This window comes from Heteronotia binoei, chromosome 7 (assembly GCF_032191835.1).
Source record: "Heteronotia binoei isolate CCM8104 ecotype False Entrance Well chromosome 7, APGP_CSIRO_Hbin_v1, whole genome shotgun sequence".
Taxonomy (NCBI): Eukaryota; Metazoa; Chordata; class Lepidosauria; order Squamata; family Gekkonidae; genus Heteronotia; species Heteronotia binoei.
Window position 1 is genome coordinate 72,078,487 of NC_083229.1, and position 25,308 is coordinate 72,103,794.

The following is a 25,308-nucleotide window of genomic DNA, read 5'->3' on the forward strand; positions in this document are numbered from 1 at the left end:
TAAATCACCAGTGTCTGCACACAGCTGGGTTCTCTCTGCAAGCTTGGTCCACCACTCGTTCTGAATGTCTCGAAGCTTGCGCTGGAGGTTGCTACATGCAGCGCGAAAGGTTGCTTTTTTCCCAGGACAGGAGGGCTGAGCAAGATGTGCTTGGTAGGCAGATCTCTTTTTTGCCAGTAATTCTTGGATCTCTTGATTGTTCTCATCAAACCAGTCCTTGTTCTTCCTTGTGGAGAACCCGAGGACTTCTTCAGAGATCTGCAGGACGGTAGTTTTTAGGTGTTCCCAGAGTGCTTCTGGAGAAGGGTCTGTGGGGCAACTGGGGTCCTCAATTCTTGACTGGAGTTTTGCCTGGAAGGCAGCTTTAACTTCGGCTGACTGGAGGCTGCCAACCTGAAACTTCCTCCGAGGGATACCTCCTCTCCTGGGTGTGGTTTAAAGTGAAGATGGAGATTGCAGCGTACAAGACGATGATCCGTATGACATTCTGCGCTGGGCATTACTCGGGTGTGTAAGACATCTCGAAGGTCTCTCTGGCGCACCAGAATGTAGTCGATAAGGTGCCAATGCTTGGACCGTGGGTGCATCCAGGTTGTCTTCAGACTGTTCTTCTGCTGGAAGATAGTGTTGGTGATGGTGAGCTGGTGCTCCATGCAGAATTCTAGCAGGAGGCGCCCGTTGTCATTGCAGTTGCCAATGCCGTGTTTGCCAAGTACTCCTTTCCAGGCTTCCGAGTCTTTACCTACTCTGGCATTGAAGTCGCCAAGGATGATCACCTTGTCCTCTGTAGGGGTCTTCCGTACGAGGTTGCGTAGATCAGCATAGAACTTGTTCTTTTCTGCAGGATCTGCTTGAAGGGTTGGGGCATACAATAACATACATACAATAACATACAATAACATGGAAATATTTGCCCACTACTACTAGCCCATACACACATGTAGAGCCCTCACAAATAAAATAAAAAATTTCAAGCAAATATATAAAATATAAATATATATAAAATATAAGTTTTTGCAGAAGAAAAAAATCCACAGATAACGCCACACATGGACAATAAGTAGGTATTGGTCAACTGATACTCTTATGAGTCAAAGATAACAGAATGGAAATAAAACAAATGAAAAAAGATAAATCTGGTTGAGATTCATATACCTAGGAAATCTGAAACAAGAAATTAATCAAAGGACCTGAAAACTAAATATTGCTTGTTTCATCTTTATGATTACAGCAGAGAGAACAAATGGATACAAATCTGAAATCCCAAACCTGAACTTATTTAAGGGGAAAATGAATGTCTCCCCCCTCCCCCATGTTACTTTTCCTTACTTTCCCTCATCCCCATCTGCCAAGTACCTGACTAGATCCTTTTAGCAACTGCCTGCCTGGGTACCATCTGTTCCAGGCAGAAGCCACCCTGAACTATTTAGTATCTCATCCTAAAAGTTTTTTTTTAATTTTCTCACAAGATGGTTTACCCTTACAGATTAAGAATTTCTGCCTTTCGTTGGTGATGTTGCTGAGCTCTTGGAATTCAGTAGGCCAAGGTGTTTCTCTCATAGCAAATGACAAGTATTAAGTAGAATGGCCAGGTTCCAGTGGGGGGGGGCATTCCTGGAGTGGTCAGGGATGTCACTCAACATGCTGGCATCATCCAGAAGCAATGTCAGTGCATTGGCAATGTTGGGGGCAATGCTCTGCTTTTGGGGCAAAACTCTATGGTAAAATTGGCCTCAAACCATAGAGTTTTGCCCAAAAAGCAGAGTATCACTCCCCTGATGTCACTGATGTGCAGGCATCACTTCCAGGTGAACACATAGTATGCAGAATTTCCCCCACCCAGTTGGCTGGCAGTGGGCAACAGCTCATGGGGAATGGTATCCCTAGTAATAGGCGACGTATCTCATGTCTTTTCACAAAGAAAACCTTCTTTTAAAACGATACATTTCCTCATAATCCTAGGCTTGTCAGTCCCAGGTCCCAGTGGGGGATCCCCCAGTTTTGCAAGCTCCTCCCTGCTGCCAGCCAGCTGGCCGGTAGGGGAAAGCCCTGCCCCAACAGACACCATGTGCCTTTAAACCTTGGCAGACTTAGAAGATGCTTGCAACTGTTTATGTTTTGGAATGTGTGTGTGCCTTTAAATCTCAACAGCAGGAAAGCAGGAGGCAGGGCGAGCAGACAGAGCCATGAGTGTGTAAAGCTGTGAGAAAGGCAGAGAGCAGAGTCCCTCTGTTTTGCATTTGCTTCAGAAGTTGTTTCTATAGTAAAATGGATATGAAAGAACCTGATTATGGGATGAAGGAAAACTCCCACTCCAGGCTGCTCTCCTTTCCTGTTCCTGTCTGAAGAAGCTGGTTGAAATACAGCAGATTGTTATATTCAGTCACTCCTGTGAGGACACTACCCCAGTGAGATCATAAAAGGGTAGGCTTGCAAAACTCTGTTTCTTTTGGCTGCTCTGTGAGTGTGTGTGCATGTCCCTTAAAAAAGCCATGCTTCCAAAGCCTAACAACAGAACTTTTGGGGGTATGACAAATGTAACTTTCATTTAGTGGAAATGCTGCTTGCCAGGATAGGCAAAAAAAGAGAATGAGGAAATGAAGACTGTATTCAGGGGAACTGCACTGCTGTATTTTTATTTATTTATTTAGGGAATGGGAAAGTCTCCTGGCTCCACCCTCAAAGTCCCCAGATATTTCCTGAGTCAACCCTACATAACCCATTCTTTTGAAATAAGGGGATAGGTTTTAGTACACTACTATACTTGTATTATTTATTTTCATTTCTCTGCAAAGCAAAGCTGCTCAAAAATTTTTTTAGCAATGGACTCTGTTTCAAAACAGATAATCATCCAGGGCATTGTGAACCCTCATTCCATCCAAATGACAACAACACAGTTGCATTCCTGATTTGACAACACTTACATACATAAGATTGTATCCTCTTACACAGAGTAATCACTGAGTCTTGAATAATAAGGGCAAAGTAATATGGATTAAGTGATCTAAAGCAATGCTCCTTCTAAGCTGTGCAGTCTTGTGTGCAAAAATTCTACTTTGTAAACTACTGGCACTGATGTTGTGAGCAAGTGATTTGGCTACTGCAGAAATTAGTTTGCTCTGGTGCCATTCCTTCCTGAACTATGACAAAAATGTATGAGCCAGAGGCCAAAAACCTGTGAGCTCACTCAAACTAACTCAGAAAGAACACTGAACTACAGTATGTGTTCAAAATATCACCCAGTGAAGATTATGAGTCCCAGAAGAAAGTTGAAGAAAGTCCTTTGGAAAGCAGTTCAGTAATGTGGAGTCAGTCTTTGTTCTGAAAGAACAGGCAGCAGGGGAAAAACCCATATCTTGCTTTTCTTTTCACCGGGGGAGCAAGTATTTATACTATATCACATAGATTTCTGATATTTTCAAAATAACAGCACTCCCATATAAAATAGCAGATTAGGACTCTTAAATAGTGGATTTTTTCAAGAACTGAACAGGATGGTTGCTAAATATGTTTGGCAAGGCAAGAAACCTAGAATTAAATTAAAGACATTGCAGGATTCCAAATTAAGAGCAGGCATGAGCCTACCAGATTGGCAGCTATATTACAAAGCAACTGTACTTTTATGGGTAAAAGACTGGATACTTTTAAATGACAAGAGACAAATGCTATTAGAAGGACATGATTTAACTATGGGGTGGCACACATATTTGTGGTATCAAAGACTCGAAGGCCATTCCTATTTTAAGAATCACTGGTTTCGAAAATCTCTGTATCATACATGGTCATGGTTAAAGATGAGAATTTACCAAAAAATTCCAAGATGGGTGTCTCCAGTAGAAGCATTTACACATCCAAACCTCCTAAAACCAAATCAGAAGTACAGATATGAAGACTTGTTGGGAAGAGACAACCAACTGAAAACTAAAGAAGAATTGGAAAATGTGGATATTAAAATGGATTGGTGGTCGAGAATGCAAATTGAATTTAGATATGCCAAAGATAAGGTGATAGGGTTTATTATAGAGCAACGTGTATTTGACAAAATTTTGTTGGGACCGCAAGAAAAGTTGATTTCCAAAATATATGCATATCTACTTCAAATGAAGACACAAGATGAAGTTGTAAAGGACTGTATGGTCCAATGGGCAAAAAACTTTGGCTACAATATAGCATTAGAAGACTGGGAGAAACTATGGAAACTTAATGTTAAATTAACTAGGTCAGTAACTTTCAAAGAAGGTCCGGCCCTTCCCAGCCAAGCCGGCTTCGCCGGCGTTCAGGCTGGGGGCCGTCTTTGCCCCCTCGGATGGAGGGAGCAACAGACCGCTCGGCCCTGGTGTATCCGGGTCGACTTCTGGGCGTGGCGTCGGGGCTATATAAGCCCCGGCCCCGCCCAGAGCTCAGGCAGTCTTGTTTGGCTCTCTGTTTGGAGAGCCACGTGCAGATCGCAAGGAGAACGGGCCTTGCAAGCGTCGGCTGAGGGAGCCGAGGAACGTGCGGCTGCGGTTTGGAGCGGTTTGGCGCGGCGGCAGCGGAGCGCGAGCGGCGGGTGCAGCGCAAGCGCTGGCCAGCTGATCTTCGTCCCTCAGGACTGGGCGGTGGGGTGTAGCGCAAGCACTGGCCAGCTGATCTTCGTCCTTCAGGACTGGGTGATATGCGCGGCGGCGGGGTTCGCATGTGGTGGCCATTTTAAGCCTTGGGGGGGTCTGAAAAGCGCGCGCGGTGGCCATTTTGTCTGCCGCACGAGGCCACTTGTGTGGCTATTTTTGGTGGCAATAAGTGGCACGGGGGGGGTCCTTTGTGGGCATTTAACATCTCCCCCACCCCCCACCCTTCAGGCCAGGGTGGGTAGGAGCTCTCCTTGTCAAAGGGAGTACAGGGCAGTGCTTGGGGCTGGGTTTTCCTGCACTTTTCTGCCGCCAGTCATCTCCCCCCCCCAAGTTTATTGAGCCCGTGGGTGGCTGGGCTGTTGCTCAGGGCTGGACTGGGTTTCCTTCCCCTTGGGGCTAGAGGTTTAATTGTATTTCATCTTAATGTGGGAGATTCCGTGGGTTAGTGGGGCAGAGGAGCTCAGGTTCAATCCCCGGCATCTCCAGTTACAAGTTAGGACAGTGGAGGCGATCAGGCAGCAGGCAAGGGGTAGGATTTTTGCCTGGGACCCTGGAGAGCCACAGTTGGGTTTTGTAGAGAGGGACGGTGGCTCAGTGGTGGAGCATCTGCTTGGTGAGAAGGGGGTCCCAGGTTCATTCCCTGGCATCTCCCAAAAAGGGTCCAGGCAAAGAGGTGTGGAAAACATCAGCTTGAGACCCTGGAGAGCCGCTGCTGATTCAGTAGAAGGCAGCTTCATATGTTACCATACTGATTTCGGCTGGTAAACACTATTCAGTGAACCCACCCTCCCCCTCCTCAGGGTATTGTGACGGCTGGCATGCATTGGGGCCGTTTTGGGACCGGCTTCGCCTTATTCTGCCTCCACCCTTCCTTTCATGGTTTGGGTGGCTCACATTAGCATCACTCAGTGACTGCTTGGTTGCTGTGTGGGCTATCTTGGTCACCGTTGTGTGTACCGCTTGGTGTAAGGGCAACACTATGGCACCCAAGATGGGTTAAGGAGGGTCCATGGGTAAGCTGCCTGCCTACCCGTCTCGTGGGCGGGGTCTGCAGCCAGGTCCAGGTCCAGCTGAGGAGCAGGGACAAGGGGAGCGAGTCCAGTTGGCCATCATCAGTCAATTGGAGGCATTACAACAGTAGAGGGTCGCTGTTGGGGCTCCCATATGGGAGGGGCGGCGCCGCGCTTCGGGGCGGTAGAAGCGTTTTACTTTTGAGGGGAGATGCTGGCTCGCATGTCTGCCTTATAGGGTGGTGTGGCGGGGCCGGACCCATGGCCGGAACCGGAACAGGATAACGGCCCGGGCGAAGGCCCGTCAGGCGAGCAGGCGATCGGCGGCGTGCATGGAGGTAGTGTACCCCAGACTCCGGACGGTGTTGGGACACCCTCGGATTTTGGGGGTAAGGTATCGTTGCAGCAGACATCGGGGTGGCCTGGGGGCCTATTCAGGTGCCTCCCCTTCCCCCAGGGGCGGGGGGAGGGACTTGGGGTGCAGGGCAGTCCGGAACACCCGCTATGCATTGGGGTTCGCGGCTGCCTTGGGTTTGGGCCCTGCAGGTTCCGCCCCACAAAGGCCTGGTTTAGGTAGCGTTGGTTTCCAGGCCCTTGGTCAGCGGGCGGTCCTGGTGGTGACGCCTGCAGTTCTCACAGTGCCGCCCCCCCAGGGGGTTCTGCCTTGGGGTGGGCGGCAGTATGCGCAGATACAAAGGATGTGACCAAGGGGGCAAGGAGGCGGGTGGTTTTTACCCTCCAAATCCTTATGCCAGTATATTTTTGCACATACTCCCATATGGCGACACCTTATTTCCTCTGGGAGATCATTTAACAGTTGTTTAAAAAAAAATCCTTCGTGGAGAGTAGGTAGACGGGTTCGGCCTACTTTATAGAGAGCTCAAAAAGAAGAGCAATGATGTGCTCGTCGAGAAGGGAAAAGAAAAATTAAAATGCAGGCTGAGAGGCAGGTTTGAAGGTGCCCAGTCTCATCAGATCTTAGAGGCTAAGCAGGGTCAGCCCTGGACGGTACTTGGAGGGGAGACCACCAGGGCTATTTTTGAAGGGTGGATAGGATGTGGGCAAACTGGTTGCCCGGCTTTTTATTTTATGCGGGCGCCATTGCTAGGGCCGCCCACTTTGTTTCATTACATGGATATTATTTACTGGGTGCGGCATGGCTGCAATATGGCGAGGCCTTCCGCATGAGGGCCGCCGCCAACCCGGGGTTGCCATGGGACCAGGTTGGCCTGCAGCTTTTGCCGCAGTTGATGTCCCCGGCAAAGCCTCATGGGGGATAGGTCCGATGGCGGACTCTTGGCACAGAAGCAACAACGGCAGCTTTATGCAAGGGCCCGCCTCATGGAGGGCCAGCCGGTTCATTCCCGGCTGTTACGTTGGGAGTTCGCTTCAAGGGGAGTGCGCCCCAGAAAGCCCTGCAAGTTCAAACTCGAATGCCCACTTTGTAGCGGGCCTCATGCCCTTTCCGCTTGCAGCAGGTCGAGGCCTCGGCCTGGTGGTAGGGCCTCGGTTGCGATGGCGCCAGTCAATAAGACCCCGAAAAAGGGGCCCAGTCCCATTCGGCTGAGGGTACTCAATGGTTTATTGAGAATATACCCATGTAAAGTGGACGGGCAATATTTGTGGATAGAGTTTTTTCTTTTGGGTTTAGGATCCCCTATCAGGGGCCTGGGGGCCCCCTGTTTTGGCTTCTAACCTTCGGTCAGGGTAGGTCTTGAGCACATAGTCAGGGCCAAGATCTCCAGGGAGTATCAGGAGGGCAGGGTCCTTGGACCCCTTTGATACGCCGCCTGTATACACATTGCGGGTATCTCCCCTGGGGGTGGTGCCTAAGAAGGCGCCTGGGGAGTATCGCCTCATTCATTACTTGTCCTACCCAAAAGGGGCGCCGTCCATGAAATTGTGCTCAGGGCGGTACAACTCCTTTGGCCAGGTGGTCAAAGTAGTGCGTGGTTGGGCTGTTGGGGCCAAGATGGCGAAATGTGACATTAAGTCCGCATTTCGTCTCTTGCTGTGCATCCCGAGGATTTCAAGCTCCTGTGCATCCCGAGGATTTCAAGCTTTTTTGCTCAGAGCAAATTCTATATGGATCGCGCCCTTCTATACAGATTGCCCTCCCGAGGGGTTGCCCGGTATCCTGCCCTGCATTCGAGCGCTTCAGTTCCGTTGTGGAGTGGGCGCTGCGGGACTGGACCGGGCTTAATGATTCAGCGCATTACCTGGGTGACTACCTTTTTGTTGGTCCTGTGGGCACGGGGCAATGCGCCAGGCTGTTAACTTCCTTTCAGGACTTAGCCATCGAGTGGGGGGTACCGTTGGCACATGAGAAGACTGAAGGGCACAGTTCGGTGCTTGCCTTTCTAGGCATTTGACTGGACTCACACAAACAGGCTTCTTGGCTGCCGGAGACAGAAGTAACGGAGCTTAAGGCCTGGTTGGCGGCCCCGATGAGACTGCGCAAGGTTTCGCTGCTTGATTTGCAGTGGGTGGTGGGTCACCTTAATTTTGCATGCAGAGTGGGGGCATCCGGTAGGGCCTTTTCTTTGAGGCGTCTCGGTGACGCTATGAGTCAATTGCCCCTGGATCTCTGGTAATCTGGGAAGCTGAAGCCGGTAGGGACATTCAACTGGCTCTAGCGCCTAGTACCAGAAGGGTTCAGGATAGAGCGGTTTCCCAATTCCGGGTGGAAAGGAACCGCTACGCTGCATGATGGTTGGCCAATCTCGGCGGCTCATATTAGGCAATTTTGCGTGTTTTGAAAGAGAGAGGTCTGGGGTTGAGCATTATTGAGGGCCGACTGGTGGAGTTGGCCTTTAGTAGTAAAGCTCATGGGTTGGCGAAGGATACCCACTTGTAGAGGGGCATACGACGGAGCGGCTTCCCAATTCTGGGCATTTGGGGGTACCGCGGGTCGGCTGGATAGTTGGCCGGTCCCGTGGCACAGGTTATACAGTCCCCCACAGTCCCCCTTTCGGGGCTGCTCTGTTTCATGCGGCCTCGTTGATGACCCTCCCCCTTTTTTCGGCGCTATGTTTAGCGAGTTGGTTATGTAGTTTATGAACGATACCGCGGGGCAGGCGCCCCAGGCCCGGGGCATTACAAAATTGGTTGGCCTGTGGCGGTTGGCAGCTTTGTAAAAAAAAAACAACAGGTGCACCCGTTGGTCGCCTAGGAGGTAGTTTTGGAGGGCGACGGTTTTTTCGCTGGTTGGTCATTATCTGTTCTGACAATTTTCTGTTTTTCAGGTGCTGTGGCTCGTAGTGAGAGGCATCGTATCCTCATCTGCGGGCACAGCAAGGTGTTCCGGGCGGCTCATCAGGCCGGGCGCTCCCCAACAGGCACCCAGCTGGGCTTCAGCAATGGGGCTGTTGGAGAATGGCTGGGTCGTCAGGGTCTGTGTTGGCCTGGGATTAGGCCATTTCAGTGCGGAGAGAGGAGGGCACCTCGTCTGCACATCTTGTCCTCCACCTGGGCGGTTTTAGGGGAGCACCTATGGCCTAGCACCAAGTGTGCAGGTGGTCTGCAAGAACCGTAGATGGGCTATACGGCTCAATGCGGGGACTGCAGATCACGGACAGCCTCACCCGAGCAGATCTTTCCATGGGGGATTGATGCTCGCCCAGGTGGTGAATGGCTTGGGGCCTGGCCGCTCAGCAACAACCCGAATCTGGCAGGCTTGTGCTGGGGGCGGGGTGGCTCGCCCTTTGGACAAGGCGGGGTCCGGGGGTGACCCTAGGGCTTGTCCTTTGGCTGGTCCTAGTATGGGCAGCTAGATCGCCAGGTAGGAGTTGGAGGTGCCCTTGCACTTGGGAGCTTAGAGCACGCTAGCCGCAAGGCCAGTAGGGCCCTGGAGAAAGCCATGGAGAATGGCTTGGGATTTCTCTCCCTCATCCGGCCATGTATAGGCTGGCTGGCTGGGGTTCATTTCAGAGTTGGGTAACCGGGCCTTTTTTCAATGAGATACGACAGGGTTTGCGGTCGGCTCTGGGCCGTCCATTGGGGCGCTAATGCCTAAGTAGAGGCTTGGCATTGGCGGTGGCTGGAGGATGTTTTGGCCACAGGGTTTGCAGGGGAGCACCTATGGCCTTGCACCATCGGTGCGGGTGGTCTTTAGGAACCGCAGATGGGCTACACGGCTCAGTGCGGGGAATGCAGATCACGAAGAGCCTCACCTGGGCGGATCTTTCCATGGGGGATTGATGCTAGCCCAGGTGGAGAATGGCTGGGGCCTGGCCGCTCAGTTACAACCCGAATATGGCGGGTTTGTGCTGGGGGCAGGGTGGCTCACCCTTTGGATAAGGCGGGGTCCGGGGGTGACCCCAGGGCTTGTCCTGGTTAGGTCTCATCCCTGCCAGTTTACAGGTTAATTAATTATTTAATAAAGCGGCCCGGTTTTAAACCCAACACTTTGTGTCTGTCTCTTCTTTCTGACTGGGGGGGCAAGGTCCAGCCCTTCCCAGCCAAGCCGGCTTTTCAGGCTGGGGGCCGTCTTTGCCCCCTCGGATGGAGGGAGCAACAGACCGCTCGGCCCTGGAGTATCCGGGTCGACTTCTGGGCGTGGCGTCGGGGCTATATAAGCCCCGCCCCCGCCCAGAGCTCAGGCAGTCTTGTTTGGCTCTCTGCCCGCCCGCCCTCCCTTGGCAGTACAGGTTTCAACCAGTCGCCTTTTAAGGGGCCAGGTAGGAATTTTTTCATCGTCACACAATTGGCCCATGTGAAGTTGTTTTTCGCCTACCTTGTACTGCCTTATAGTGATAGGTGTTCATTTGAGGGAGTTTTTTATTTGGTCGCAGGCTGGAGGATGTTTTGGCCACAGGGTTTGCAGGGGAGCACCTATGGCCTTGCACCATTGGTGCGGGTGGTCTGTAGGAACCGCAGATGGGCTACATGGCTCAGTGCGGGGAATGCAGATCACGGAGAGCCTCACCTGGGCGGATCTTTCCATGGGGGACTGATGCTAGCCCAGGTGGAGAATGGCTGGGGCCTGGCCGCTCAGTTACAACCTGAATACGGCGGGTTTGTGCTGGGGGCAGGGTGGCTCGCCTTTTGGCGGGGTCCGGGGGTGACCCCAGGGCTTGTCCTGGTTAGGTCTCATCCCTGCCAGTTTACAGGTTAATTAATTATTTAATAAAGCGGCCCGGTTTTAAACCCAACACTTTGTGTCTGTCTCTTCTTTCCGACTGGGGGGGCAAAATCTATATAAGTTGTTTTAAAGATGGTATCTGACCCCACAGAAACTCTGTAAGATGTATACTAATATGTCCAATAAATGTTGGAAATGTACTAAAGAGATCGGTTACTTTTATCATATGTGGTGGACATGTGAGATTCTGAAAGTCTATTGGAAAATAATACATGAAATGTTACAGACGATCATGAAGACACAGATTCATTTCAAACCAGAACTATTTTTATTGAATATATTTCCGGAGGACTATTCCAAAGAGATGAGACATTTGTTGGCTCATTTTAATACAGCAGCTAGGGTTCTTTTGGCACAGATATGGAAAACCCAGGGAATTCCCACGAAAATGGATTTGGTGGGAAAAGTTCTGGAAACAGCAGAGTTGGAAATCCCAGCAGAGTTAGCTGGGAAATCTAAAGAAGCAAGAAAATATTGGAGGAAATTTTATGCCTGCTTAGATTATCAAGACTCTTAAGATTCTCTCTCTCAGAGAATAATAAAGATAAGAGAACAAAAGAAAACAGCTGTTGGGCATTCAAAATGAAATAAAGAAAAAAGAAGGGGAGTTGAGAAAAAGGTCAGGGGAAAAGAAACTTATAAGGGGAATTACAGTATTACAAACGCAAATGAGACATTTGTTAAATAAAGAATTGGAATGGAACTTGAAAAGACTGCAGCAGAAATCTTTTGAGGGAGCAAATAAACCTGGGACGTATATGGCTTGGCAACTGAAGAAAAAGAGAGAAAATAAAATTATTAATAAAACTGGTAGATGGGGAGGTGAGAGGTGGTTACCCAAGAGGGAATAAAAAGAGAATTTTTAAAGTACTATGCCAAGTTGTTGAAAGGTGTTAAAATAAATAAATAAAAGATGGATGAGTATTTACAAAAGATGAAAATAGAACCCTTAACTGAAAATATGCAAAAAGTTTTGAATGATCCAATTGAAAAAATAGAAGTTGAAGCAGCAATTAATGCAATGGAAAATGGAAAAGCGCCTGGGCCAGATAAATATTTTAAAACCTTTACATACAGCTAAATATTAAAAACCTTTAAATACAGCTAAATACCTTTAAATACAGCTAAATTAAAAACCTTTAAATACAGCTAAATATTTTAAAACCTTTAAAGATGAGTTAACACCGAAATTACAGAAGTTGATGAACATGATAAGAACAAAAGGGAAAATACCAAACACCTGGAAGGAAGCTGTTATTTCGTTGTTACCTAAGGAAGATAGAGATGTCACGAATGTAAAAAATTACAGACCAATTTTGCTATTAAATAATGACTATAAAATATATACAAGAATCTTGGCAGAACGGTTTAAACAACATTTGATAAATTTTATAAAGGAAGATCAAGCAGGGTTTCTTCCCAAAAGGCAAATAAGAGACAATATCAGAACTGTTGTAAATATTGTAGAATATTATGAAAGACATCCAGAAAAGGAAGTAGCATTATTCTTTGCGGATGCAGAGAAAGCATTTGCCAATTTAAACTGGGACTTTATGTTTGCAGTAATGGAGAAAATGTTTGCTGGGAGAAAGCTTTGTAAGAATGATAAAAGTAATATATACTGAACAACGTGCAAGGCTATGTATAAATGCAGATCTTACAGAAGATATGATAATCAGCAAAGGTACAAGACAAGGTTGTCCGCTTTCCCCATTGTTGTTTATAATGACTCTTGAAATATTACTGATGCAGATCCAAGAAGAAAAAGAAATAGAAGGATTAAAAATAAAAGGATTTACTTACAAATATAGAGCATTTGCAGATGATATAATGTTTATAAATGAAAACCCCATACAATTCACACCTTTGTTGTTAGCCAAAATACAAGAATATGGGGAGTTGGCAGGACTTTGTATTAATAAAAAAAAATCAAAACTTCTATGCAAAAATATGCAAATAAATAAGCAACAAGAATTGCAAAGACTAACGGGCTGTGAAGTCACCTCCAAGGTAAAATATTTAGGTGTGGAGATAACAATAAAGAATATTGATCTGTTTAAAAATAATTATGAGAAGCTATGGCGTAAAATGGATGAAGATATGTTAAAATGGAATAAACTTAATTTGTCACTGCTGGGCAGAATAGCTGCAATTAAAATGAATATTCTACCAAGAATAATGTATTTGTTTCAAACTATTCCCATTGTGGAAGATAGTAAATAATTTGATAAATGGTGAAGGAAAATTTCAGAATTTGTGTGGGCTGGGAAGAAACCAAGGATCAACATGAAAATTTTGACAGATGCGAGAGGTGGATTTCAACTACCGAATTTAAAATTATATCAGGAAGCAGTTTGTTTAGTGTGGATAAAAGAATGGATAACACCGTTAAACAAAAAAATTCTTAGTGCTGGAAGGTCACGGAAATAAATTTGGCTGGCACGCGTATTTGTATTATGGAAAAAAGAAGATGGATGGTTTTTTCTCTCACTATTACATAAGAAATAATTTGCTAAGTACATGGATGAAATATAGGAAATATGAAGTTGAGAGAAAACTGTTATGGATCGTGCCAGCTGAAGTAATAAAAATAACGGCTGAGATAGGTGAAGAAAAGTGGTTGTCATATAATCAATTATTAAAAATACAAAGTGGCAAAATAGAATTGAAAACTGCTGAAGAGTTGAATAATAAATATGATTGGTTCCAAATGCAACAAATAAAGAGCTTGGTGGATAATGATATCAAAATTGAAGGAATAAGAAAATAACAAACAGAAATGGAAAAAGTTCTGCTTAGAGATAATGAAAAATTAATTTCAAAAATATATAAATTACTTTTAAAATGGTCTACGAAGGATGAAGTAGTGAAATCTCAAATGATTAAATGGGCAATTAATGTAAATAAAGAAATATAGATGGAAACTTGGGAATACTTGTGGAAGAATTCACAAGTATTGTTTGGTGTAGTGGTTAAGTGTGCGGACTCTTATCTGGGAGAACCGGGTTTGATTCCCCACTCCTCCACTTGCACCTGCTAGCATGGCCTTGGGTCAGCCATAGCTCTGGCAGAGGTTGTCCTTGAACGGGCAGCTGCTGTGAGAGCCCTCTCCAGCCCCACCCACCTCACAGGGTGTCTGTTGTGGGGGGGGGGGGGAAGGTAAAGAAGATTGTGAGCCGCTCTGAGACTCTTCAGAGTGGAGGGCGGGATATAAATCCAATATCTTCATCTTCTTCTTCTATGAAGCTTTCGATGTGTCATAGTATTAAAGAGAACTGTTTTAAAATGATGTATAAATGGTATATGACTCCTAAAAAATTGGCAAAGATGAACAATAAGATGCCAGACAGATGTTGGAAATGTAAAAAACATGAAGGTTCTTTCTACCATATGTGGTGCACTTGTGAAAGAGCAAAAAAGTATTGGCAGATGATTCAGCAAGAAATTTCTAAGATCTTGGGATATGAATTCAAGAAAGTTGCAGAGACCTTTCTGTTGGGATTACAAATGGAAAAATTTCCAAAACAAGATAGAACTGTAATTTGGTACTTGCTTTCAGCTGCTAGGACATTATATGCTCAGTTGTGGAAGCAAGAAAAAATACCAGAGAAATGGGATTGGATTATAAAAGTTATGAAATGGAGTGAAATGGACAAATTAACAAGAATATTAAGAGACTATGATTTAGAAGTTTTTAAGACGGAGTGGAAAAAGTTTAGAAGATATGTAGAAAAAGAGCGGAAAATAAAAAGACATTAGACAATTTTTGATAATGATTAAGTTTTTTTTTTTAAAAGAAGAATATAATTTTTTGTTTTAATAGTTAAGGGTACTGTTAAATATTTGCATTTTAAGTAAATATCACCGGCGGGGGTCAAGTAACGGGGGGAGGGGTGGGTAAAAAGTAATATATGCGGTAGATAAAAGAAGTTTTTAAAGATGTAAGAAATAGATATATTACCATATGTTACCAATAAAATTGTTTTTAAGACTCTTAAGATTCTCTGATGCGAACTTTCCCCCCCTCTTTTTTTCTGTACTTTATATTATAAAATCTATCTACACTGGAGTTGTCAAAATTATTAGATAATTTTAACAAAAGATTTATACTACAAAATTTGAAAATGGATCCTGTGCAATGGAGACAAAATAATAGGGGACATTCTATGTAAAGAAAATATTGTAGAATTAAGTTTTCTTGAAAATATTCCTATACAAAATACTACCAGAATGTATTTTGTTTTCGTTTTTACTTTATTCCATTCCCCATTTCTTTTACTGCTTAAAACCAATAACACTTTTTGAAAATTAAAAAAAAAAAGATAGCAGATTAGGAAATATTTGTAACTGTCAGATAGAACTTCAAGTATAACTTCTGATATGACCATGAAAACAAACAACACTAAGGAAATCTGACAAAGTCATGTTCATTATTAGTCCTTTTTGACATGGTTACTCCTTCACTTCTATAAGGTCTTCATCAGGGGGATGAAGTCAACAGGGAACAGAAGGTCTGAATCCAGGGGCTGCTGTCCCTGAATTGTCTAAGTAATCTCGCTAGGAAAACATGGTGCAGAAGCCCCTAGCAGAGAAGGGAGAAAGATATCTTGCTGTGCTTGTGTGAGGAAGGAGTCAATAAATACAGACAAAAAGTATTTTTTCTTTCTTACAGCTGAAGGGATTAGAGCTGGAGCATAGCATCCTTATTGATCAAATGCTACCTCAGGGCTTCTTTTCCTCAGCAAATATAAACACAGAGACAAAGATAATGATGAGATAGTTTTTCTTTTACCTTATAATATTTTGCGATACTTCAAAAAGACTTATGCAGATAGATGGCCAGTGGTCAACCTATTTCAATATCAGAACCACTGCTTTAAAAACTGTGCTGATTATTTTCTTTTGCTCTGTTAAATAAGACTGTATTACTATGTATTTTTACAATCTTCTTAAATCAGGACTCTAACATGTATGTCAGTCAGCTGTATCACTGAATGCAAGAGCAGCTTTAAACAAAATCACTGCTTCTGTGGGCATATACTGAGCATCCAAAAGAAGTATTACTTATGCTTCATTCCTCAGTTAATGTAGGTTTGTCATTATTCATATTTTGGCTACAAATACTTTCTTTTTTTTACATAGTACTTCCAATCTACCTAGTTGCTGATGAGAAACAAATAGCAAGCAATTTAATAATATGCAAACCAGCATATGGTTTTTAACTTGCTGAAATTGTATTTTTCTATTTGCAAGATAATTTTTAAAATCACTTTTGTATGCCATAATAGTTGGCAGTTTGCAGATGTAGTAAAGCAATACACTGTAAGAGCTGGCTAGCATTTTCATATTCAACAGAGCCATATTTCAGTTAGATAGCATATGCCAGAAGTTGAATGTGGGTACATTCACTTTTTAACATATGCATGTAATCAGACAGTGCCTCCCTCTCTGTTGGCATCACTAAAGCTGCCAACTCAAAGGAATGTATTGTATTTTTAACCCTTTCTTCCTCTTGAATTTCAAAACTGAAGTGAAATCTTATTTTTGTACAACAAATGAAATTGATATATACCATGTATGAAATTATTGCTGATAAACTGAGAGGAAAGGTTTAAGCAAACAATGAACTCTAATAGTAACAGTATGTCAACAGCACATTCAGAAAACAAAAGGCTAGCCACCTAAGGAGGAGAGCCAGTTTGGTGTAGTGGTTAAGTGTGCGGACTCTTATCTCGGAGAACCGGGTTTGATTCCCCACTCCTCCACTTGCACCTGCTAGCATAGCCTTGGGTCAGCCATAGCTCTGGCAGAGGTTGTCCTTGAAAGGGCAGCTGCTGTGAGAGCCCTCTCCAGCCCCACCCACCTCACAGGGTGTTTGTTGTGGGGGAGGAAGGTAAAGGAGATTGTGAGCCGCTCTGAGACTCTTCGGAGTGGAGGGCGGGATATAAATCCAATATCTTCATCTTCTTCTTCTAAGGTCATTTGTTCCAGTGCCCCGAGGTCCTGATATTCTAGTCAGCATCCTCTGCTGAAGCACAGTTAGCCCTGATAAATGATGGAAAATGTCTATCTTCACATATATTCAAATTCTGGAATAAGGGGGCAATTAGATGATATATAGTGTGTTTTGTGTTACCTGCTTTAACAAAAATTAACAGAGATACACGGCTGTTTTGCAAGGCAAGGACATTTGCTGGAGAAGAGGGATGCTTAACCCTTTTCTCCCATACATTTCCCCAATGTAAATCCTCCTTGGTAAACCAAAGAGCTTACCAAGGACAAACAAGCAGAAAATGGCAGCCAGGTGCAATCATGTCAGCCACCCATCTCCCCATTTCTGAAGTCAGGTAAGGCTTTCAATGAACTCCAGTCATATCAACGGGCAATTCCTTCAGAACCATTAAGAAGCCATCTGGATCCTTTAGCCTCTGTGGACAGACTATCTAACAAACCCCTATTCTTGCAGACGTTTGGAATACCAGGTAAATTTAAATCCTACCAGAATGCAAAAATACCTCAAACAGATTATGTGCCTGCCTTCCCCTGGAGAGCTAACTCGGGAAATGCATGGGAAGACAAGGGGATGGTAGAATGGATCATGAACTCATCATGTTTTATTTATCAAGGAGCCTGAGACAAGTGAAACAGCAGGGCACTGACACTAGAGCTCTGGGGAAGGAAAAGTGACAAATTCAATGGAATATGGGTGACTCCACTTAGTAGTGTGATGGCAGCAAAGAAAGCATACTCTTCTACATCTATGACATCCATGCATTATATACATGGAGCTGTCCCATATAGTATATACATTCTCACCTCCAGAGGGATCCTGAAAAATCCTAGGCTGCCCATTCTGAACCATTAGCAAAAAGAAAGAAAACAAGGAAGAAAGAAAGAAAAGAAAAAGAAAAAGGAGTGGGGGAATAAAATAATTTTAATTCATTCCTAGTTGGATGCCATGTTAACTATGGCACTGGATGTTCCTCCAGTTACCATTTGTTATATTTAATTGGGTGCTGTTACATGCAGAAACTGGTGAAGCTGACCATGCGATTACTTGCCCTTCCTGGTTAATTAAATAAGCTGGAGCAACTGGTTCAGTAGGTGGAACCGGTAATAAATGCTTCTTTTTAAGGGAGGAAGACCATGGTGAGGTTACACCTGAAAAAGCCCTCATTAGGCATCAGAATAGTGGTGCTTTTCAACACCTGAAGGAACATTTTTCAATTGCATCACACAGGCTTGCAATGGCAAGCCGTTGAGATCCAACAAGCACATTTCCCAGGGTTGGTGTCTCAGAATGCTGCTAAGAGGTGGCATATTCTGCATCCCACTGATGTCCTTTCCGTATCCATGGAATGGAGTTGGAAGGGGGGAAGGTGTTCCATAACACTGTCTCTCAGCACTCTAATCCTTTCCCACTTGAAACTTTTCACTGGGTCCCAGCAAGGTTGCGTTAAGTTTTTGAAGAAGAAAAGGAATCAGGGGTTGGCAAGATCAGAATACCAACTTTCAACTGGGAATTGATGTGGGCAGTACAACATGGATCCCACCTGGCTGCATATGGCCCATGGTCCATACATTGTAGTCCCCTGTTGTTGAAGGATGTTTCTTCCACATTTCCCTCTCTGCGCCAGTGTTAGAATGTACTAGTGTCAGTCTCCTAGGACTGGGTTTAGGGTTGCCAGGTCTGTGTTGAAAAATACCTGGAGATTTTGGGAGTGGACCAAGGGGAGGGTGCAGTTTGGGGAGGGGAGGGGCCTCAGCATGGTACAATGCCATAGAGTCCACCCTTCAAACCAGCCATTTTCTCCAGGGAAGCTGATCTCTGCCAGCTGGATATCAATTGTAAAAGCAGATCTCCAGGCCCCACCTTGAAGCTGACAACCCTAGCTGGGCTGGGCTGACATCTTCTAAATCACAGAACTGAAGCTAAGGAATTGAAAACAGATATTTTCTCATTATTTATGCATTTATGATTGTCTTATTTTTTTAGTACATTTTCTCCTGCTTTTTCTCCAAGAAGCCCAGGGTAGCATACATCATTCTCTCCTCTTCTATTTTATCCTCACAACAGCCCTGTGAGGTAGGTTAAGAGAATGTAAGTGGCCCAAGGCCACCCTTTATGTTTGGGTCTCCCAGATCCTAGTTAAACACCCTAACCACTTCACTATATTATTTCTTATTCTTTGCTGAAGAAGATTTCAGTCTATTGTTTAGTTAAGAAAACCCTCTAACAGGATATATTGGTCAAAAGAAGGACAGCAGACCAGGCAGGATGGAATCAGGGCACTCAAAGTGAACATCATGTGTTTAAAATTTTGAGATTTAGTGGTTTTGACCTTTTAAAGGCTTTTTCTTTCTAACTAATATTTGCATTATTTTAGATATCTTTATTATGGATCTTTAGCAGCAACTGAAATGGCAGGAAACTAAGTTAAAAAAAATATCCAGAGATACAAAAAAGGTGGTGTCAGTTAAGTATACTTGCAATGTGCCTGCCACTAAAAGCAAATCCTTGGTTTGTAGAAGGAAGCTACCTCTAGCCCAGGCCACGTTCCCATGAAATATTAATTACAAATTGCATTACATTCTCTCTTGTTTGTCTTCTGCAAGAAAGCATTAATTGGTCAAAGAAATAACAAATGCCACAGCACTTACGCATTTCTGCAAACAGCTGCCTCCTTTCTGCCATGGTAGTTCCCCTTTTCCCACAGTCTTCAATCATTCTAGTAGAAAACAAAACATATATTCAGTATTATTCACAAGTGGAATAATTTGCCAAGTTATTCCAGTCTGCTGCTTTCCCCCCTATAGCCAATAAGTATTTATTCAGTCTTCTGTTTCAAATGCTCTATATTTTGTACAAGAGCATCTACTTTTCATTGCACTGTCTTCTCCAAAGAACATTGCACGGCTTGAAACTACTGCTTCAGACTTGTAAAACTCTATGCCACCAGTTTATTCATAGTACTGCTCATTTTAAGCTGGAGTTCAGATTTCTCTTTCATAACTTTTTAATATCTGGGTCAATTAGGGCTGACAAGCCCCTGGTCCAGGCGGGGAATCTCCCGCCCTGGAGGTTCCCACCCCACCGGCCCACATTGGGCCGGCGGGGGGAACCTCCCTCTGCATTGCCAGCACAATGACATCACCCAGAAGTGATGTCATCAAAATGGCGGTGTGCATGCGGGGCCGCTCTAGGTGTTTCCAGGAAAGCTCTATGGTTTTCCCAGATGCTCTAGCCATTTGGGAGGTAAAACTCTATGGTACAATAGGTGCAATAGAGTTTTAACCTCCCAAATGGCTAGAGCATCCGGGAAAACCATAGTTTTTTCAGAAACGCCTAGAACAGCCCCACTTGCGCACCGCCATTTTGACGATGTCACTTCTGGGTGACATCATTTTGTTGCGCACGCAAAATGAGGACTTGGCAACCCTAGGCTCAATTCTTACTTATTGTCAGACCCAGAGGCAAGGAAAAGACAAGTGAAGTTCAAGATCTTTATTCCAGCATCATAGGCAGATACAAGCATTGTCAGAACTGGCTCTCACGCCAGTTCCTTGCTCTTATAACCCCTCACCCTAACCATTGTAATTCAAGCCAAGCACACCAAGCTAAAGCACGGAATTTGCGCGGGTTCACTATAATTCAGTCATTACCCCAGGTGCTCGTTGTCACCCTTTGGTTACATCTCCTCCAGCTCTTCTGACCTTGGTTGCATAGTAACTAGCAAGTTCCCAAACATGCCACCCTCCCTTCCAATAAGTAGCGGGGATGCTTCAAAGCCAGCATAGAACAGCACAAGCGTTAGCATTGCAGGATTATAAAATGGATACATATGGCAAGTATTTCTCTAGGAGGTCTTTCTCAGCTGTACATTTCAGTACTAATATTCTGACAGTGCCATAAAATTGCTCCCTGCACTTTCCTGAGTCTTCCTATAATTGCAATACACTTAAAGTATTTGTTTGTACTCCATCTAGATGAGACACTTAAGCTTAAAAGATAAAGGGCTATTAATTCATACAAAGTGTGATAACTCAGTACCACACTTGGCCTTGTTTTTTAACAATTACATTACAAAAATCAAATTTCATCTTGATTTATCTCTTGCTATCAAGATGTTGTCTTAATATTGGGACAACATCCCAGTATGTCCTCATTAGAGACTGCTTTCTGGAAGTTTTTAAGCTGGAATTGAAAATACTGTCTTGTCCCAAGTCTGCTATTAGTTCAATTTCATTTGATTTCACCATAAATGCTGAGAAAACGAGAGCATCAATTGAGCCCTGATGGATCAAACAAGCCTTCTCTCAAAGTGGCCATGTAAGACCTGCAACCCTAGACCAGTTGTCCATCTAGTTCAGCAGCCTGTTCCACATGGCAACCAACCAGTTATCCTAGAATATCTCCAAAGTGCAGGTTTCAATAGAATTACCCTTTACTTTACTGCATATACAAAGTAGATGGCCCTGTGAAGTTCTACATATCACTGATTGCCTCCTGTTGCAATGGAACCAAGGCATGATGAGGGAGCAGCAATTATGCAAGTCCTCACTCTTTTCTGAGACTATTACACTGGGGGGGGGGGGGTAAGGGAGCAGGCCACTTGTTTCCCTTCAGACCACAGCCTAAAAAGGAGGTTAAGGTCCCTTTGGCTTGTCCCGAAAAAGGAAAAGAGGTGGAGATCTCCCAGAGCTGGCAAAGAGCTTGAGGAAAACGTATGTAACAAAAAGTTGACTCCCTGCTTTGCAAGCTTCTTGAGGGCTGAATGAAGGTTCTGATAGAGTCTTTTGTGCTGCCTTGAGGTGTGGTCAGCTTTAGGGGATTTTGCCAAGCAGAAAGCCAGTTCCTTAGTTGGCTAAAATGCAGCAGGATCCTGCCTTGAGAGGGCTAGGAGAATTGTCATCAGTGGTATAATCTGCTGTACCAGGTTCCATTTGTGTTCTCAACACCAGAAATCAAGCAATGATTTAGGAGATCTTAAAACCTTTATGAGACTGCCTATGCTTCATTCTTATTTCCAAATTTGTAAAAATATATAATATAGCTGTTTTTATCTTTTATAGAATAAGACTTCTCCTTTCTGTGCATTGAAAAATCTCATGAGCCAGCATCAATTTCATCTTCATCTGAGTAGGAAATGCCAAGAATGCTGTTCACTGAGATGAGTTTAGAAACATAATGCCATCTAATGTGTATTTCTAATTCTGTTGTTTCCGCAACGTATTTGATAATAATGGCAATAGCATTAACATTCCTTCATCTCCCCTGCATACAATGCCAATTTTACATGTTCTTTGTATTCAGTGTGTTTTTTTATAATAGGAAAAACACATATGATAGCTCCTCCAGGCGCTACATTTCCCTTGCTTCTGGGTTAATTTCATTTGTGTTATTTGACTGGGTCAGAAAAACAATGACATCTACTAAAGCTCCAGGGGCAGAGAGTAGGAAGTTGTGGATGAGAAGCATTATGGAGACAAAAGCGTTTTCCTCAAGAGAATGCATGCTGACTTTTGCTTTCACTTAGGTCATTTGTCTGGCTGCTACAAGGCAGGCTACAGGATTTCATTATGCCATTATGCTCCTACTTAGTCAAAAAGATCTGTTGACCTGCCTTGTGCTGGAAAGATTGAAACCAAACTCACTTTAAGATAACCTATCAGTGACAGAAGTGGGTTGGTCTGGATCATAAGCCTTGTATACTTTGAGATTCTGGATCTAGATTGTGATATGAAACACATTTTATGTGTGTTTATATTGTGATATGAAACACATTTTAACAATAGTCCTGACTAGAATATCACTTTTTTAAAAAATCATCCCTTTATATATAGGGTATGAAGGGGAAATATGAAACTAAAATTGTGAACCAGAAATGTAATGTTTCTATGAGAAAAGGGAAACACATTTCTCTGAAATGAATTTTCATTGCTCAACACTGGTGCTTTTTTCGGTAGGAAAAGCCCAGCAGGAACTCATTTGCATATTAAGCCATACCCCCTGACACTAAGCCAGCTGGAACTGCGTTCCTGTGCATTCCTGCTTTTAAAAAAAATCCCTGCTCATCAAACTATACTACTTTCAAGTAACCTTTCTGAAACCACTGAGAGAGAATTGATTGGTCTGGTTAATTCTGGGGATCATCTTAATTGCATACGGAAACATGAATTATTCATCCACATATATCATTAACCAATATATCATTGACAATAAATATCAATGCACAGATTATGCAAAATAACACCAACTATCAGGCACCTAGTTTTCTCCATAAATTTGATAGTAAAACCTCACTCTTTGCAACAAATCTAACAGATTTCCTACTTCTAAACATTTTTTCCTCAATATAACATAAAATCCACACTCCTAATACATATCAATCTTTTGTCTTCCCTCTATCTTTCATTGTGTTTTGTTTGTGGCAGTGAAGCTTGCACATAATTTTAGTTTGCAGTTCCACTAAAAAATGAGGTTGAAATGCATTGATATTCTGGACTACATCTCTCTAGACCTTTCCAGGACAATTTTGGATTTTTCCAGGAGAGTTGGCAACTGGAAGTTTTAATTTACACCAAAAAACAGGTTCTTTAAAGATTTCTTTGGTCCTCTCCAGGAGAGCTGGCAACAGAAAAACTTCATTTGTATCAAAAAGAGCCTTTAAAGCCTTCATTGTAAATACCAATACTTTGTGGTTGAGTATCTATACTATTCTGGTGCAGTGACTGTGAACTGCAACACTGTGGACTGTTTTTTGCTTTTGTGATTCTTTAATGTTACATATGTACTGTGTCTTTAATTGCCATTGTGCTTCTGCCTGGTTCTTGCCATGAGCTGCTGAGACTTCTGAATATATATGAATGCTTTTGGTGCAATTTTTGAAAGTCTGAATACTTTATTGAACGGCTATATTTCCCCAGACAAAGGAGTTTAGCAGGAGGGGCTTGCTTCTTCTCCTGGGATGGCCCCACCCTCCTGCTCAGCCAGCACCTGCAGGCCCTGTAAAGGACAACACTTGTGCCTGTGCCTGGTAGCCCTCCTTCCAAGGTGGCTCCAGGATCCTGTACAGTCTGCCTCTGTTGGTCAGGTAGGCCAAGCTGGGAGCCACCACTGCCACCCAACAGCTGCTTCAGTGAATTGCTGCTGGTCAAGCCCAAGCCAGCCCACTGTGGTCCAGCAGGACCACAGCTACATGTTTTTTGAGGGGGAAAATTAAAAAATGGTGCCCCCTTAGCTGGCAGGTAACCCGGAGGGGAAGCGGAGGCTTACCTTTCGATCTCAGCCCTTCCTCCGTCTGGAGCTTGCTAACGCTCTAGTGTTTAACTGGGCCGCTGGGAAGGAGTTGGTAGGGCAGTGGACTTTCAAGTCTGAAACTTTGTCGATATGTTTGGCTGCGCTGGCTGAGCAGAGGAGAGAAGCAGAGAAGAGACAGAGGGAATGTGTATGTAAAAGGAGTGGCGGAGGTGGAAGCAGAAGCGGCGACGGAGGGGTGAATTGAGAGGCTGAAGTGACGAGGAGTGGAGCGGAGCTTGGAGGCCGAAAAGTGGAGAGACGGAACGGAGAAGTGAACAATGGGGAGAGCGTGAATCGAGGTCGGCTGAACAGACGACGGAGGAGTGAGTTGAGAGACTGAGGAGTCGAGGAGTGGAGTGGAGCGAGGCTGGGAGACTGAAAAGTGGAGAGACAGAATGGAACGAAGAGGCGAAGGACGGCAAAAGCGTGAGTCTGAATTGATGTGAGGAGGGAAGGGAAAGACGCTTACGAGGAAATAACAAGAGAGGAAAGAGAGGAAGAACAAGATTTGATTCAAGAGCGGACGTGGTGAAATCGGGTGTGGAGAAAGGAGCGGTTGAAATGGCGGTAGGACAGAATGTATGGTGAAGTTTGAAATCGAAAGTAGGAAGAAAATGGCAACGGCCGTGGAAAGGAACTGTGAGTAGAAGAAAGTAGTGGTTGGTGAGAGTAAGTAGCAGAAGGTTTGTGAAAGGAGGAAAAGATTGGGATTAAAGTTTCAGAACATAAAAGAAGGTAAAGGGAGTAGAGGATATTGTGGAATTTTAATGCTGATATTGAAGGTACAGGAAAGCTCAAAGAAGGAAGTGGTGGTTTTTAGCTATTCTTGTATGGCAGCCATCACTTCCTTGAAGAGTGGTAGAATACTGTGGTAGAAGAGAAAGGAAGACATCAGGACTATGAGGAGTGACTTTTGAATAAAGATATATAGGATATATATTAAGAAGAAAGAAGGCAGAAGAAAGAAGAAAGAAGAAAAAGAGGACTAAAGTTGTTGATATCATTGTTGATATCAATGCAATTCATAATAAAAAGAGATAGTATTGTTTTCCCTCTTTAAACTTTTTTTTTAATTATGAAATTCACACAGGCAACATTGCTGACCTTGATGGAGTGATGGTTTGATTCAGTATAAGGCAGCTTCATGTGTTCATGTGTTCTCAAAGCTTAGGTTAACTATGTGTATGTCTCCAGTTCCTGTTTTTTCAGTGTGATGAATCAGGTGTTACTGATTTGACTCCTCAG

At 44.1% G+C, this 25,308-nt stretch overlaps 1 protein-coding gene across 1 annotated transcript in view; it reads right to left on the reverse strand.

Annotated features, from left to right (window-relative positions):
• Positions 1 to 25,308, reverse strand: part of DTNA (dystrobrevin alpha) — a 297,236-nt gene that overhangs the window by 133,056 nt on the left and 138,872 nt on the right. Inside the window, exon 2 of the mRNA XM_060243836.1 lies at positions 19,425 to 19,492. Coding sequence (XP_060099819.1) covers positions 19,425 to 19,492 — 68 coding nt within the window. The remainder of the gene's footprint in view (positions 1 to 19,424; positions 19,493 to 25,308) is intronic.